Below are 17,411 nucleotides of genomic sequence, written 5' to 3' on the forward strand. Positions count from 1 at the left end.
TGCCGGGCCAAAAGTTTGTTTTTAAACATAATTTCAATTGCATGAAATACTTTTTGTTTGTTAAAAAATGTTATCAAGAACTTCCATATTCTTCTTTGTCTATGTTGAGATGTCAAAAAAAATCAAAAAAATGTTGCGGAATGCAACGAAACAAGTGTCACAATAGATTTTAAGAAATAGTGGTATTTACCAAGTAAGACTTATATTAAAAAGGGATTATTATTAAAATGTTTTTTTAAATGATTTACAAATTTAATTAAAATGGACAACATGACTTTTGAAAAAAGGACAACTCATATCGCTCACTCCTTTCAACAACGTCCAATATCAAAAAACTTGATTATTCAGGAGACCGTTTTTAAAGTATAAGAATATAATGAAATGTATTAAAAATAGATATCAAGCCACTTATTGATTTTTTACTGTGCAACACATATTTTTAGGTAAAACCTGAAGGTTTTTTCTCCATTTTAAAACTATTTAGTATATTTAAAAGAAATAATTAAAAATTACCTTTTCTTCAAAATGCAAAAACAACACTTTCTGCCCTGTAGCGGGTAAATATTAAGTTAAAAATATGCCGCTTTTGCTGGGATATAGTACATTTTCTGGGCATTCCGAAAACATGCATAACTGAAAATTGACGATTTTTGATTTATGATGTTGTTGAAAGGAGTGAGCGATATGTGCTGAGCATGAACGATAGTATAAAATATTGATAAGCTAAAATAAATGTAACAAAGTAAGTCATCTCACTTGAGGTATGATCCCAATCATTTTACGCGGCGATATAAAAACAATAAAAACTTTAACTGGGTAAATTACAGAACTTTCTTAAGGGTTTACTCTCAAATATACAATTCAGTACGCGATCGGCTGCGCGAGACGCCACACATCTTGTTCGCGAACAATTATTTTTGAAGAATATATATCGTAATTTGTTTTTTTTTTTAAGAATACATAATATTTGAATTTTATATTTGACCTTACCTTTCAGTAGCTCTTTTCTTTCCAAAACTATATATTTATTTCGAAGAAAAGCTTATTTTTTAAATACAAAAACGGATTTTTAAGCAAATAATTCAATTATGTTCAATGTTAGGGATTAAGCTGCGATTTTTCGTATGTTAGGCCTTAAAATGTAAATTTTCCCAACTGAAAAACGGTAAAAATGTCATTTACGGCAGTTGGTCGTGAGATAAACGATATGTAATATCAGTTATACAAGGACACTTAATAAAAAGTTAATATTAAAATATACGAGAAACGGACAGGATATAGATTAAAAAATTACCATAGATACATTAAAACTTCCAATAAATGAAGGATTTTTTTTAACACTTTTAAATTATTTCACCCTCAAAAATGTTCTAGTTACACGCACGTAGACGTCAAATTCAAATTTGTGGGGCATTTCGGGGTGGCGACGAACGCGACCATCCCCTAACGAGATGTGTGGCCAACTGAACGGGGGGTGAAAAGTGGAAAGTGGCGCCTCAGAGAGCGTGGTGAAAAAACAAATGAAAAATACACACTGTTAGGGGGGAAACGGAATTATGTATGAATGCGTATAAAGGTACATTTTCAATCATTCTCCCAACATATGAACATCGATTTTTTATCATGTTAAAACCCAAAAAGGGCTTGAGAAAAATATCAAAAAATATCTCGAGATATTGATAGAATGATTTGCGGCCTAGTAAGCTGAGCTTCAATAAAACTAACACTCACTACTTCTTTTCGGAAAAAAAAGGAAATCTCTTAATGTAAACATTGCAAATGTGGACAAGATATAGGGGATGCAAACCATACGTTCTTTCAGTGTCCGCTCACAACAGAGGAGAACTTTCTAAATAGCTTAACACGGGCAAGAATCCAACTCCCCACCCAAGTATCCACCCTTTTTTTTAACCTAATTTTAAAACTGCGAGCATAATTTCTAAAATGATAAATGTAAACGCATTTAAACTATGAACTTTTGTATTAATTGTTATTATTATCTTCTATTATTTTTTGTTTGTAAATAAAAATAATACTTGACACTGGCAGAAACATCCTTTTACTGGGTGACTGCCAAATAAATAATTTAAAAAAAATTTTAACATCGAAAACGATCGCCTGAAACAAAAAAATCTGACGAAATATTTGGGTTCCCAACTCACATGGTCCAAACACATTAATAATATAAAAGAGTGTCCCAATTACAGGAATATTATATCGATTGCAGGGTCTTTATCGACGCTTCAATCAATATGTTTTGTCAGAATACTTTTCCACCTGTCATTCCTTTGCTGTATCTGGAGTTTAGGGCACTACGCACCAAATGGTGCCCTACTACGCACCCTATGCACCATTGGGTGCGAAGTAGGGTTAGAAATAATTGAGTTAATCAATAATTGAGTTTTATTTCTCTAGTTATTACCTCCACCAATACTTCAATGTTTTTTGGCCGTTAGTTTGTGTGATCACGTGTCGATGAAACTACTAACTGTAGTTTTCGAAACTAGTCGTGCGAAATGAAATTAAGCTCAATTAGTGGTCTAATACAAGTGTTAATTTTTTTTTGATAATCAACATGTCATTTTACAAATTTAATGCCATATCAGTAAATAATATCTGAATTAGTTTTGATATCAATCAGTTGAAGAATCTTAAAGGATGACATTTTGATTATTTACCAATCAAACCGCGCTAGACAATGCTGAGCGAAACGAGACATATTAAGATAGTGCTGAACATTTAACTGATAATTTTTAAATAGTAGGTTAATAGGTATTCGCGACCTTATCCGGGTTTCCAATACGATAAACAATTTTCGAGAATAATTTTTTTTTTTTCAGAGAAAAAACCTCAAACAATTTTAGCTTCAAATTTTTTAAACGCACGCCCGTTAAATAATGAGGGAAATATATTTTTTAAATACATGTTTGTCATACAAAATATGTATATAAATCAAGTTGTCGTATGTTAATTTTTTATCGTTATATTTGTGAGATGGCAATTGTTTTCATCAGTAAAAATATAACCAAGTAATGTGTACAATATAAATTGAAATAAATTTAATATTTACGATTTCTAGGCATGCCTTGGTTTTCAGTAATACTTTTATTGACTAAAAGCATTTTGTTGATTATAAAAGTTCTTGTTTTTAGGTAATAAATATTCCTTTTTCTTCTTCCTTCGATATGTTTTCAAATGAAAGATATCATAATTAGCACAATATTCTTAAAAATTCAAATAATTGTGAAATTAAAGACATATTTCATGCAAAATTAATTTACACTTTAAGTCAAAATTCTCAATTCATGACTTTGGTTTGCCATTTTTTTAATTACTAGGGAATTAGTAATGAGTAAGAAAATGGTACTGACTGAAAAATTAATATGAATATTTTATACAAACATTTTTATTCACATAAAATTGATCATTTTTATAAAATACATAACAACTGTGTCCATCTTAATAGTGGAGAGCGATAATGTGATTTTTCAGAATCAATTAATAAATAAGCTAACATGAAAACAATATTACTTTCACAATAGCTCTATCATAAAATATATTTTTATTCCTTTCGATTTTCAGTTTCATTTCAAAGTCAGCAAAGATTATTACCACTGTACAAACTTCACAGCTAAATTGAAGTGCTATAAGTCAACTTTGGTTGCAATTAGTTTTACATGGATTTTAAGCATACAATTAATACATCTTTTGCTCCTTTCAAAATTTGGTAACTGAAGTGAAAGACCGATCAAGACTGACCTTATTTCCATGTAAAAGACTACCAAACCACCATTTCACCAGATGATGGTTGAACTAGGAATAATTGAAAAGATTATGAATAATAAATAAATAAAAATTTTGAGATGTCAAAAATTAATATGAAAAATAACTCCTATAATTGGAAATAATCTAGATTGTGAACAAGTATTTGGACACGCTCAAATTATTGTAAAAAAATTAACTGGTCAAATTGTAAGCTAAAATAATAAAAATGAAAATGATATTTTCTGGCGTTTCTTATGTATGTGATTATAATCCAGGATTCGGACCTCACATACTAATATAAAAGTTTCTGCTTGATAAAAAGCTTCTTTTCATCTCACCAATAGATGTCTCTAGTGAAGTTCTAGTGATTCAAGAACAAGGTTTCTAAATTGGTTCATATATATAGAACTTCCAAGAATTTGAGTAGTGTGGTTGTCAATAACGGGTTGAATTGGTGAATGTTACATGTGTGTAAAGTGATCACTTAAACCAGCCTATGACGGTCGTCAGCCCCGTAAATGCCCAGACTTCCATATTCTTCTTCATATTTGATGAGATGTCAAAAAATAATATGAAAAATAACTCCTATAATTGGAGATAATCCGGATTTGTGAACAAGTATTTGGACACACTCAAAATGTTGTAAATAAATTAATAAGTTCTTTAAGGTGGTATAGACATATGGGGTGAATGGATAACAAAAGAATGACTAAGAAAGTATAGAACGAAGACGACCAAATAAAACTTAGCATAACCAGATCAATCAGTACCTAAGATTTGGTTGTGTCAAAAGTCTACGTCACCGGAGGGCACGTATGACTAGATGTATGGATGTGAAGGAAACTAGGAAAGATGTTAGGACAGAATAACGTAGAGTTCTATCCTCTCTGTCTATCCCTGCAAATAATGACGTGATGCTAGTAGCAGTAGTAGTAGTAATAGCAGTTAACACATTGATATAGTGAGGTTTTTTCATCAACCTCGATCCTAACTAATGTACTAATAAGGGTCGTCTACTAATCATAAGTAACCTAATCACAAATAACCGTAAACCCAATTCCAATCCGTACAATATTTTTTGGTGTCTCTCGCGCTCTACCAAAAGTAAGCAAATAGAACGCTTTTAAGCGTCTCCCGCACTCTACTAACAGTATGTAAAAGACGCTTTTAAGCATTTACCGCAAACAATATGTTAATATTAACAATCTTCTCAATAGTGTAGAACAAAGTTTGTAAATTAGTAATTACAATATTATTTATAAACTATTATGGTTATTATTTATTATTATTAGTGTGGGCAGAAGACAGATCTCCTGGCTCCGGAATATACGAGATTGGACGAGGATTATGACCGTCGAGGCGCTGTTTAGAGCTGCCCAAGAAAAGGACAATTACTGTGTGATAGTCAACATCAGGGAGACCTGATATGACACGCATAGAAGAAGAGAATAATCAATATGGTCAAAATTACTTTCTACACTTATGCAAAAATATAATGATAGTGATGGCATACTTACAGTAATATTATCATAATAAAGTATGTTAATAAACATAATTACATTAGTAGGTATCTAAAAAAGTAAAATCAATTATCTTCACTGGATACATTGTTCACATTCTACGATAATGCTTTTATCTACTATTCGAAGTATAAACAAGACAGTAAAATGTTACCATTAGTGTTCTAATTAGAAAAAAAATACAAAATTTATATGATATTGTCAAGTCGGTGGAGCAAATCAATATTTTTTTTAATATGTTCATGATAAATACGATACATTAATGCAACGATGATCGCTGATTAAATGGCAAATAAAATAATTTTTAAAAAATAATGACAGCTGACTCACCTTAGGTGTTCTGATGAGATCCATCTTCAAAAACTTTCACCCAAATGTCAACAAATACACAAAAATTCTAATAAAAACTCAAAATTATTTCATGACAAAAAAACAAGTTTACTACACTAAGAAACATCAAATAAATAAAGTATTTATGTATAAAACAGTAATTCTACACTTCAAAATGTCACCCATATGTTTAGCAACCGCTTGTCAAACAAAACTTTAGTCGTTTTATCTTGTTGGCTAACCTGAACATTAAGTCTCCTGCACATAATATCTGTTTATTTGTAAAAAAATGTCGGAATACAAAATTTCATGCCCTATTTTTCCTGTTTAGTATGTACGTGTGTAGTATGTTTTCTAATAAATATTTTTACCTATCTATTAACACAAGTTGGAATGACAAATAGGAATAATTTATCCCTTTAAAACGGTATCACGTTGTCTAATAAGAATCGTATCAGATAAAATGCTAACCCGTGTAAAGAATAATATAAATAATAAAACCCTTATCTGCACCCCAATGATGCATAGGGCACTGCGTCATATAAACGCAGTGTTATCTTGATCGTTTACACATGAAGGAAAGGTGATCAGCCCTCCGCTTCAGGTACCAGTCTAGGGTGATAATATTGAATAAATATTACAGTGAAAACTTATATTTATTTTAACCCCCTTGGGAATCGAACCCGGGACCTCCAGAACGGTAGCCGAGCGTGCTGACCATTACACTACGGAGGCGGACAAAGAATAAGAAAACATTTACCTATATACATAGACAATTCCATACACAAAAAGTTGAGATGGGTACAATACAATCTCTGTCTACATTCAATTTCATCGGAAAATTATCTCTAATTCAAGGAACTAATTTCTTAACAATTCTCTTACATTTTTACCGTTTCTAAAACGAGTTTTGTAAATAAAAAAATTACAGCATGTATGTATCTTTTGAAATGGATGTGCGATTACTATTTCTTGTCTTTCTACGATTGTCTGTCAATTATCTGGCCTTTAACCTCATACTGAATTAGTAAACGAAACAAGCTTAATAACAAATATATATTTGATTTCAATGATAACTCACTAGAAATCTTATGTTTAAATGTGATTAAAGGTAAATTGTGGTTAATTTAAACAAGTTTTCACAAGTTATATAAGTTGACTTTAGCGCTTTCTGCATACGTAAACCTGGATCAGGAATTTTTTTTCACTGTATACGCTGCTACAAGAAGACGAAAAATAGATCATAAAAAAGTTTTTTTTGGATCGGATACTGTTTGGCGTATGCTAACTACCGACGAAGGGTGTACTTTCCAAGAGTTTTTAAACAATAATTTGTCTCATATGCTTGATTAGTCTTCCCTTTACTCTAAGTTTCGCTGTTGTTTAATTAAATGAATTATTTTTTTAACTGTGGGCTTGGTTTTAACATATTAAAGTGTCATTAAACTTTAAAAATTTATTTTGTACTACGTGGTGACCTCACCTTTTTTTTTACAAAAAATAGGTTTTACTACTCTATTTTTTTGATAAATGTATGTAGGTAGGTAAAATAATTATTTTATTTTTAACCGTTCTACAGATAGGTTTGACGAAGTGTATGTATGTTGTACTTTATCTTTGACTTTTGTCCATTTGTCTATAGTTTTGTTTCAAGGACAATTTTAGCTGTGCGTTTTGGAAAATATTTGTTCGTGGGATCTCTGTTATTGATTTATTTTCGCTGACAGTTTTATCGTGAGAAATTTTACTAGAAAATGGATACAAATAATCCGGATGAAACGGTTCGTGTACATCTTCAAATATTAAATGACAGCATACTCTTAGCAACTCGGGAACATGTTTTTTAACGCTCGTCACTTTTATTTTGTTTGATTTGACATCTGGTATGGATTATATTTGTGCATTATAATACTCATTTCTAATGCAATATGTTGTTTTATTGCAGAATATGGGGGAAAACACCAATAATTCTGCGGTTTTGCCGATCAACACGCCCTTGACAGTTGCCGTGCCACCTCCCGGAATGTCACACGCAGATCTCTTTAGTCGAACTCGTATGAATATGATAAACCAATATATGCAAATGTCGGGTATGTATTGTCATAATTCATTCCATTTTAATTTTATTGTTGACATTCCTTTTTTATACAAAATAACAGACATATGTTTTAGAGTGTACCTTTAATTTTTCATTGAATTTTAAATCACTTAAAAGATGGCTGTTCTTGACTCTATTCCTACCTTTTGTTTATGTGGCCTAAATTAATAAAAAAATATGTACAAACGTGTGTCATAAACACAAAGTGATTAATTAGTACCAGCGATTGTTTGTGATTCATCAACAATATGTTATGACCTTCTCATACAAAAGCACTTTGCCATACCTTTTTTTTTAAAGATGCTAAACTTTTCATCTTTAAAAAGTGATGTGCTCTCTTCAATCGCTATCTTCTTCTTCTAACCCTTATCCGCACCCAATGGTGCATAAGAAACTGCATCATATAAAAACAGTGTTATCTTGATCGTTTAACATATGAAGGAAAGGTGATCAGCCCTGCGCTTCAGGTACCAGTTCAGGGTAATATTGAATAAATATTAGAGGGAAAAATCATTTGTATTTATTTCACTTCCCCTGGTAATCGAACCCGGGACCTCCAGCAACCTCTCCTACGGAGGTGGACAAAATCGCTATATACTATAAGTTAAACTGGGCCATCCACAAATATAAATATATTTTCATATTTAAACACTTCAACAAGAAACAGATTATTATATATAGTTTTGTTACATAAATTTAATCCCTGATAAACATTTTTTGCCTTCTCTAAAGTTATTTTTTAATTTATATTTTCTTCCCCATTGATTGATAGAAAAGTATCAATTTGTATACTTTTTTATTAAATGTTTCCAAATTAAGATTTTTAGTTACGGCAACACTATCAATGAAGGCTCATTTATCAATTCCATCAATAAAATTAAGAAAGGTGTGTTGGGATGGATTGGACATGTGGAACAAATGAGTGAGGAAAGAATGGTAAAACTAATTTATGAGGCGAACATAGTTGGAAAAGATGCGGAGGAAGACCGAGGAAAACTTGTCACGATCGAATACTTGAAAGCGGCCAGGTCAAGAGTCAAAAGAATCGACGGGTATTTATGAGGAGATGCATAAATATGGAAGAGGCGAGGAATGTTTGCAAAGACAAAGTGGTATGGTGTTCCATGTTCGTGTCGGGTTGTGGTCCCGTGTTAGGTGTCGCGGACTGTTGGGTCAGAGTTTCTCGGTTCAAACCCACTCTAGCACAATTTGATACCTATTTCTAATAATAAGCCGCGTAGGGTCATAGAAATAGTATGAAATTGAAGTATTTTTGTAAATAATGAAAACACAAATATTTATCTTTTTATTAAAAAAAAATTTAATTTAAATTCTCTCTGCCTACCCCGGCGTTGAAGCGGAGTGATAGTTAGTTAGTTAAATGAGTCAATAGAACAGTTTAAAAACTGGTTAGTTATTGTCTCCGTGACTTTTCAGACAACAGTATGGACAGCATACCTCCTCCCAAGGCAGACTTCTCGGCCCCCCCTCCCTACGATGTGGCTGCCAACAGCAAACTGCCCACCTACGAGGAGGTCCAAATGGAGAAGTCCCTGCAGGGAGAGACACAGCCCAGGGTAATCAAAATCATATCATTTATTAACCCTTCGGTTATCAAAATCCGATATATCGGCTTTCGGTACTCCAGCGAGAAGTACCAGATCTGACGTAATGATTTATAAAAGTATCAGATACATTTTGGACAGTATTTTAGGGATTCGTTCAGGGTTGTGTAAAAATTTTCGATTCATATTATGTTTTTTTTTCTTCAATAAGTTATACATCTAAATTTAGAAGTTTTGATCATTTATATTTTACAATTATTTGTTATATTACAAAAATACTTAAAGAGATTCGAGAAAAACAAAGCACATCAAACCAATTTTGTTTCCGCGAAAGGTAAGTTGTGTAAACCTGTGATATTATTCGAAAATATAAATTTTAACCTATCAAGGTTAATTTAATAAACAATATATAGTAAATTGATACAAATGTCAAACATGCATTAGAAAAAAAAAATTTAATAAATTTATTTGTTAATGACTGTATTCCTTTCAATACCGGATGTCAACAATTATGTTAGCATCGTTTGATCTTCAGTGTTATGCGTATGGCATAAAAATGAGGTGGACATTGAGCGAGCAGCATTTATTTGCTAGCCATTTAGTTAGTGATTTTTTATAACGTTGCATACATTTAGTTATATAAAATCCGAGAGATATTTTTGCTACACCAAAGATAGAACAATGGCACAGAGTGTTTATAAATTATCTAACACATTTGATATTTGAATTATTTTTGTTTAAATTGTTGTTTTTCTGGCACAGTAACCCCAAAAGTCCTAGTAACTAAAGGGTTCGTTTGTGCCATTGGACATGAGGATTCCCATATAGACAATGGCTTCCAAATTTTGTCATTTGACAATAATACTTGCACTATCTGGTAATATAATAACACTATCTGGTTGTTCTATGTGCTATTATGTTGTTTCCATTCGTATTGATGGGCAATTTTGTCTCAGATTCCGGGTGCTCAGCCTCCGCCGATCACAGCCTTCCTCACCATGGACTCTGTGGAGGGCCAGGCTGACTTTGATGCCGACAATGGAATCCTCGGAACCGATTTTATGTTCTTCACGGCATTCTTTGGTAATTTATTTTGTTCTTCAACTTTATTTATTATACTCAAACTTGACGCATAAATGCTTCCTTTAACTTTTTCTTTTATCAACCCCGACCCTAATTAGTATACTAGTTAGGGTCGTATACAAATCACAAGTAACCTAATCACAAGAAACTGCAAACCCAATTCCGATCTGTACAATGTTTTTTGGCATCTCTCACACTCTACCAAATAAGCAAATAGAACGCTTATAAGTGTCTCCCGCTCTTAACAATATGTAAAAGACACTTGCACTTGACACTTTCTCGAAAACAATGTATTAAGACAGTAAGTAAATTTTTACTTTTTAACATCAGTCTTGATTCGCCGGTTGCATAAGCAATTGAATTATATGCCGTTTGCTAATTCTTATTTACAGGAATGACAATTTTGAGTGATTTAAAAATTCACATTTAATTGACTGTTCTGTTTGTATCATTGGAAAAATATTTCATTTGACTATAATTAACACATTGTTGTCAGCGGGTTTTTCATTAACCCTGCTCCTAAATATACTCAGAAAGTCTGCCGTCCGACCCTCAGTATACTAATCACAAGTAACCGCAAACCCACTTCCGATCTGTACAATATTTTTTGGTGTCTCTCGCGCTCTACCAAAAGTAAGCAAATAGAACGTTAATAAGCTTCTCCAGCTCTCTACTAACAGCATGTTAAAGATGCTTTTAACCTTTCCGGGAGTATGGACGTAAATGAACGTTGGTGCGAATTTTCATTAAAGGAGTATCGACGTTAATGAACGTCGAAGTCTATCTGTCAGTTTGTATAGTAATGACATCTGTGGATATTTGTATTTATCTTTGTCATTAAATAAAACCTAGAGATGGTGAGCTTTATTTTTTATTTTAATTATTCTTACATAATTTTTATCTTCATAATACAAAGAATTCATTTTAAAAAAATCACATTTAATGTAAAAAAACCCACTCTCTAGAGAAAGTCGGACATCGAAAGTGGAAAGGTTAAGCGTTTCCCACGAATAATGTGTTAGTGAAATTTTATTTATTTCTTCAATGGATTGATTTTCAGTGGCTTTCCTGTTCAATTGGATCGGTTTCCTGCTGTTGATGTGCTTCTGTCACACCATCGCGTCCCGTTACGGAGCTCTCTCTGGGTTTGGATTGTCTCTGGCCAAGTGGACCCTCATTGTCAAACATTCCACCGAGTTTGCTAGCCACGACAACTCTTGGCTGTGCTGGTTAATTATGGCCTTTGGTGAGTAACTAGATTATTAATATCTCAATATAAAGAAGAGTAATGTATTCTATCACTGTATCTAAAATTCAAACTAAATTATTGCCTTTTCTGAAAAAATGAAGTTTCTGAAGTTCTGAAGTTTTATGAAAAAAATTGCATGATAACCAATTATTATTAATGACGATGACAGTGGATACCTAACTGCAAAGCTAGCACACTTCGGACAGGTGTTTTTTACGCCTGAGAACCTTTTATTTGGATGTATGCAATGACCGAATCCCGGATTATTTTTATATACTGGGGAACGCCTGGAAACATGATGATGATTTTTTATGCAGCCTATAATTTGACCACTGAATTTTTGAGTGTCTAAATACTTGTTTACAAACCCGGGTTTTCTCCATTCAGGAGTAATTTTTATGTTTTAGTTTGCATAAGCCCTTCGTTCGTATAACATCCATGACCATCTCATCATATGGCTTGCTTTTCTAGACTCTCCACCATGTTATTGATTTTCTTATCTTTTGAAGAAATCAGTATCTCAATTAATGATTTCTTTAGTGAAGCCTGTGACAAAAGTAGGCTTTTCTCAAAACAAATCAAATCCCACCGCTGGCAATAGGATTTGATAATCATAATACATATATAGTGATGACCTTAACAAAGAGATTGGTTCATAATGTTTGCCTAAAAACATTTAGTATGTAATTCCTTTATTTCTGACTTGGTAATAAGCCCGAAGTAAAAATACCCTTCTCATCCTTTAGCATCAATCGACCAAACTGGTACGAATACCTTTCCCGCCCATAGTGTGCTAGTATCGCAAGCTTCATTCAAATTTTCAAATGCAAGTTTCAAACAAAATTCAAGATTGTTTTAAAAATCGGTCTAGGTATTTTCATGTACGGACAAGCCTTTAATACATCGTTGGCGGGCGGTTTTTTTATCGACCCCGAATCTAATAAGTATATTTATCGCAAGTAACCGCAAACCCAACTCCGATCTGTACAATGTTTTTTGGCGTCTCTCGCTATAGGCAAAGTAAGCAAATAGAATGCTTATAAGCATCTCCTGCTCTCTACCAACAGTATGTAAAAGACGCTTTTAAGTGTTTCCCGCACACAATGTGTTAACATAAAGGCTTCATGGGTTTTACTACAACAAAAAAATGTGAAAAGACATTATAATCGTTCATTATCATTTTTAAATTTTCAGGTGTGCTTATCTGCATCCGCGCAATAATCCAATACCTGAATATAAAGAGAGGATGGCGCCTACTTTCGGGAAACGCTCAAGAAAGGTTGCTGGTTTTCAATTAAAATTTTGTAAAAATTTTCATACATTCGTATGCTCCAAAAATTTATTTATTTCAAATAATATTAATTTCTTTAATCATAAAATATTATTTATGAGTCAATGCAAACTATAAAATGATCATTCCAAAATTTCCAAATGTTTGCCAGAACCAATATTAATAGATTACTTACTATTGAAAAATGCGTATCGAAAAATGTGTGGCACTTTATTTTCAATTTACTAATTTACACTATCTAAACTGATTTAATTTACTAAATAAGAACAAGTTCACCATGGTTTAGGAATATATATGCAGTTTTATTTATAAAAAAGGTATTTAATCATTGTTATTTGAACAAAGTAGTCAATCGATAGGCTTTCCAACTTTTTCCTTTTATAAAATCAGTTGATACAAATATAGCGATTCAATTGGTAATAATTTGAGTTTTTCAAGTGCGAGACTCAATTTACCGAATTAACTGGGAAGTGAATTATCCGGTATGTTTTGTTTTCGAAAATTACAAAAAAAGCAGCTACCAAAAATATAAAAAACGTTTTTACCACGATCAAACACACTTCCCTCTTATAAAACATGTGCACATTATATTTGGTATTGCTTGCTTGGTAAAAGAAGTTATATGAAACATATATCCTTTAAAAAAATAACTGAAAGAATGTCGTTCAGTTTTATACTGTCAAAATCAGTTTTGTGTCGAAAGTGGCAACAGTAGTACCCTCATGAATTCAACAGAAGTTGTCGAGGTGTAGTCGGCTGTTTATGTTGTCTGTGAATTTGGGTATCTTAAGCACGTAACTTCTTACATCAATTTAAAATAATTTTTTTATATATTTTTTTTTAGATCTACTGGCAACGTTTTTCACTATCCATCTCGGTAAATCGGGAGTCTATTGTACCTACATGCAAGACTGTAGTCTTCTATAAATAATGCGGTACAATATTGCCTTAAACTATATAAAGTTATTCTCGCATATTTCAATGGTGTATAAATGTATTTGAAAATAATAGAAAATGTAGTAGCGAAGCACTTTTTAAACTACAGTAGACGCTCTCTAACCAGCCTTGACGAGACCGACCTGGGGCCGGATAACGAAAAAGCCGGTTAAAGAGAAGGTGGGTAAAAAACACATTTAAAAAAAAAATTCGCATGGAAGAAAAAAAAACATCATTTTTCAAAACACTAAGAAAACAAAACTTTTACTCTGTATTAGAAACTCACGCATTAGAAATTAACATTTCGCAAATTGTAAAAAATATGTACGGGAAAAAGCCACGCGTCACTCCAAAAATTAATTCCTAGAAGAGGCCAGTTAAAGCGGCGCGGTTAAGAGAGAGTCTACTGTAAATATTTTGTAACTTATTCAAGATAATAAAATGTATGCTGTAGTTCTATGATTTATTACATAACACGTGTAATGATATAAATTTTTTAAATCATTCAAAAATGCTGTAGCTTTATTTTTTATTGATTCTAATGTTAATTTTCTGTTAGGATATCCTTTAAAATGTGTTATAGGTAATTATTTATAAAAGGCATTTTAGATTTATTTAGTTAAACTTAATAAGCTCTGGTTGGTTTTGTTTCTCTTGTTTTTATTTTTTATAGTTGAAAATTAGAGTCATTATTTCTACAATTCGTCTTGTATTGTAGTATTTCTGTGATCATTCAAATTTATTATCCGTTATAATAAAGCAATATCTTGAGAGCCACTTTTAAAATATATAGGGGAGGAAATTACGTAGATTTTTACCTATCCCGTTATTTTTTTATTTAATGGCTCCGAGATATTACTTTATCATTAATAAAATCAATAAATTTATAAATAAATTCACTGATATATAACTTGTTGAAGGAGCTACTCTGTAATTTTACTGGAAATTTTTAGTTTACTCACTGACGTTTCTTGGAAAATTGAATTATAATTGAAATTTGATTATTTGAAATTATGAAAATTGTATATAAAACACACAATGTAAAATATATGGTATTGTCAGACTTGCCACTAAATAAGCGAAGGTTATATTTTTCTATAATATTGCGAACATGGTAGTCAAAACCCAAAACCCTTAGCCACCACACTACGGAAACAGACATAAGGAGTGGAGTCAAAATTAACACGTTGTCGTCGGGACACGGCATTTGCCGTTTTTCGCGGACTGTCGGTCAACTGTGGGACACGGCAAATGCCGTTTTTGTCGACTGTTGGTTATCGGCGGGAAACGGCAATATACGGGTTTGTTATCAGCGTGAAATAAAACGCGTTGAAGGGTAATCTGCTACCTGGGTGCTAGACGATAGTCTGTTGACGTTATTTGAGATGTCTTGTCCAGATTGGCTAGTGTGTCGCTTGTAAAGGCATCCCCAGAAATCTAGAGTTTTTATGCGATCTCAATCTCAATTTTAGTTTGAGCCATTTCACGTATTGGACTATTTTTCATACCGCTCGCACTGTTTTGTTTACTGTTTGGTGTGTTATTATTTGAATATATTAGCATTGTATAGGGAATGATACCTCGGAGGGGAAGACTATTTTTTATAGTTTACAATGCTTCAAAAATTGTGAAATATGGAATACTTAATTAAAAATTATGATTATAATTTATTTTTGATGATCAAATGTCATATATGATTTGTTTGAAAATTTCAATCGAAAATATTATTTGGTTTAGAAATAGTGTCAATTTTAAGAAAGCGCTATTATTTTGCGCCAATCGCGAAAAACACCCGCTATAGGCTAGAGTCTATTGTTCGAAGCGCCCGACTACAATGTGTTAATATACTAATCCAGATTCGTATTAAATGTGGTATCAATATCTCACTTTTTAGTAAGATTGACAACCTTACTTATAGTAATTTACGAATGTGACTACACTGCATTAGTCTTACGCAGTGTTGTATGCACCATCGACAAAGAATAAGAATAGCTCTTTTGACTTTTTCAGAATTCATTATAAATTTTAAAGATTTTTATCAATCTTTTATTATGGTTATAGTTTGGTGTATATTTATTGTGATGGGAATAATGTCTATTTTTATTATATATATACTGCTTGTTAGTTTATTTTTTATGGTTAAATTTCTGAATTCAAAATTTAAATTCTGCGTGATTTCACAATTTAAATAAAATCTTATTCTCCTCTTTTAGGCAAAAATAATAACTAACAATTACTTTAATGCCCTTTCTCTTCACGCATTAAATAGATATGTACATTAATGCTCAAAATATGAGCCTTAAAAAAAATTAAAGTAAAAAAATTGTCATTATCTTAATGTTTTGTGTTGCAGCCCAAGAAAGGTCATTGTGGTGTTTGTTAATTTAAAAATTTTGTCTGAAAGGAATAATATAATCCCAAATAGTTTTAAAAAATCTGCTGGGATAACATATTTATATAAAAAAGCTAATAAAAATTCCTTAATTATGTTTTTTTTCAAAACATCTTGTAAATGCCAACAGAATTTACTAAATATACCACGAAAATCTTTTAAACACTAGTCCCAATTTTTGTTACTTTCAATGTACACAAATGTTTAAAAATCTATATTTTATTTTTATTATTATTATTATTAAGTACTTTACAAAGCCCGTGAAGACTTAGATTTATTAGTGGATTTAGGGCTTTTCAAATATTCATATAGGCAACTGATATTCACGGTTTTAGGCACAGAGAACAGAATAATATACATACATGAAAATTTTATTGGATTATAAAAAATTCAAAATGCATCTGCAAAAATCAACACACTTAACTAAAGAATTGTCAGCAGACTGTGTAAAAAATCCATATAGACCTGGTTTGAGTGAGTGTTTAACATAGTAACTTGAATTTGACTATGAAAATTTATAAGATTTTCACTGTTCGTAGAACATTATAAAGGGAATATGTACATAGTATGTATATGAAAATTTTGGCTTGCCAATTTTTCAGTAGAATTGTGTTTAATGCAATGGTGCAAATAATATGCATATTAAGTAGTGGTTGTTTCCAAGAATTGATCAAATAGCAGTGTTTTTTCTTTATTTCCTGGTAAATTTTGAAAATGTCACTTTTACTGTTATCCAAATTGAGAATATTTTTATGTGTTGTGTGTAGAAGGGTTTAGTTATTTTTTTTATAGAGTGCTTAGCAATTGAATCAAACCATTTTGATTATTTTCCCGTACCTATCGTTTTATTTAAAGTAAATTCATAATACTTGGTACATTGCCTATTTGAAATTAAAACTAAAGTTTTATTAATCGTGCTCAGTCCAACGTATAAAAATTGTAAATATCTAGGATAGTAAACATAGCGTGTATATATTTTCATTGTAATTAGATCAAAACAGATCTCCTTGTCTTTTGCCATCCGTTCCGATATGAAAAACGAAATTCCGGAGTATTATATCAAATGCTTTATATGTCTATGATACTGTCGAACGGTAATTGAGTGAAATTTCGGGTTGTAAAAGATAGCAAAGAGTGAAAAATTTTTCACTAACACATTGGATGTAATAATTTTTTTAAATG

General features: G+C 31.7%; 2 protein-coding genes across 2 annotated transcripts in view; one reads left to right on the forward strand and one right to left on the reverse strand.

Annotated features, from left to right (window-relative positions):
• Mtmr6 (Myotubularin related protein 6) overlaps positions 1 to 5,847 on the reverse strand; it is a 93,384-nt gene extending 87,537 nt beyond the window's left edge. The window contains exon 1 of the mRNA XM_088276031.1: positions 5,616 to 5,847. Coding sequence (XP_088132157.1) covers positions 5,616 to 5,639 — 24 coding nt within the window. The 5' untranslated portion in view covers positions 5,640 to 5,847. The remainder of the gene's footprint in view (positions 1 to 5,615) is intronic.
• A 1,414-nt stretch (positions 5,848 to 7,261) lies between these two features.
• Positions 7,262 to 14,098, forward strand: Ndfip (Nedd4 family interacting protein). The gene is made up of 7 exons (XM_088276033.1): positions 7,262 to 7,396; positions 7,561 to 7,705; positions 9,151 to 9,290; positions 10,235 to 10,361; positions 11,422 to 11,607; positions 12,805 to 12,889; positions 13,746 to 14,098. The coding sequence occupies exons 1-7, from the start codon at positions 7,370 to 7,372 to the stop codon at positions 13,780 to 13,782; spliced, it is 747 nt and encodes a 248-aa protein (XP_088132159.1). The 5' UTR covers positions 7,262 to 7,369; the 3' UTR covers positions 13,783 to 14,098.
• Positions 14,099 to 17,411: the final 3,313 nt, after the last annotated feature.

Source organism: Brachycentrus maculatus, unplaced genomic scaffold (assembly GCF_059751285.1).
Source record: "Brachycentrus maculatus isolate JH-2025_06_01 unplaced genomic scaffold, ASM5975128v1 h1tg001124l, whole genome shotgun sequence".
Classification (NCBI taxonomy): Eukaryota; Metazoa; Arthropoda; class Insecta; order Trichoptera; family Brachycentridae; genus Brachycentrus; species Brachycentrus maculatus.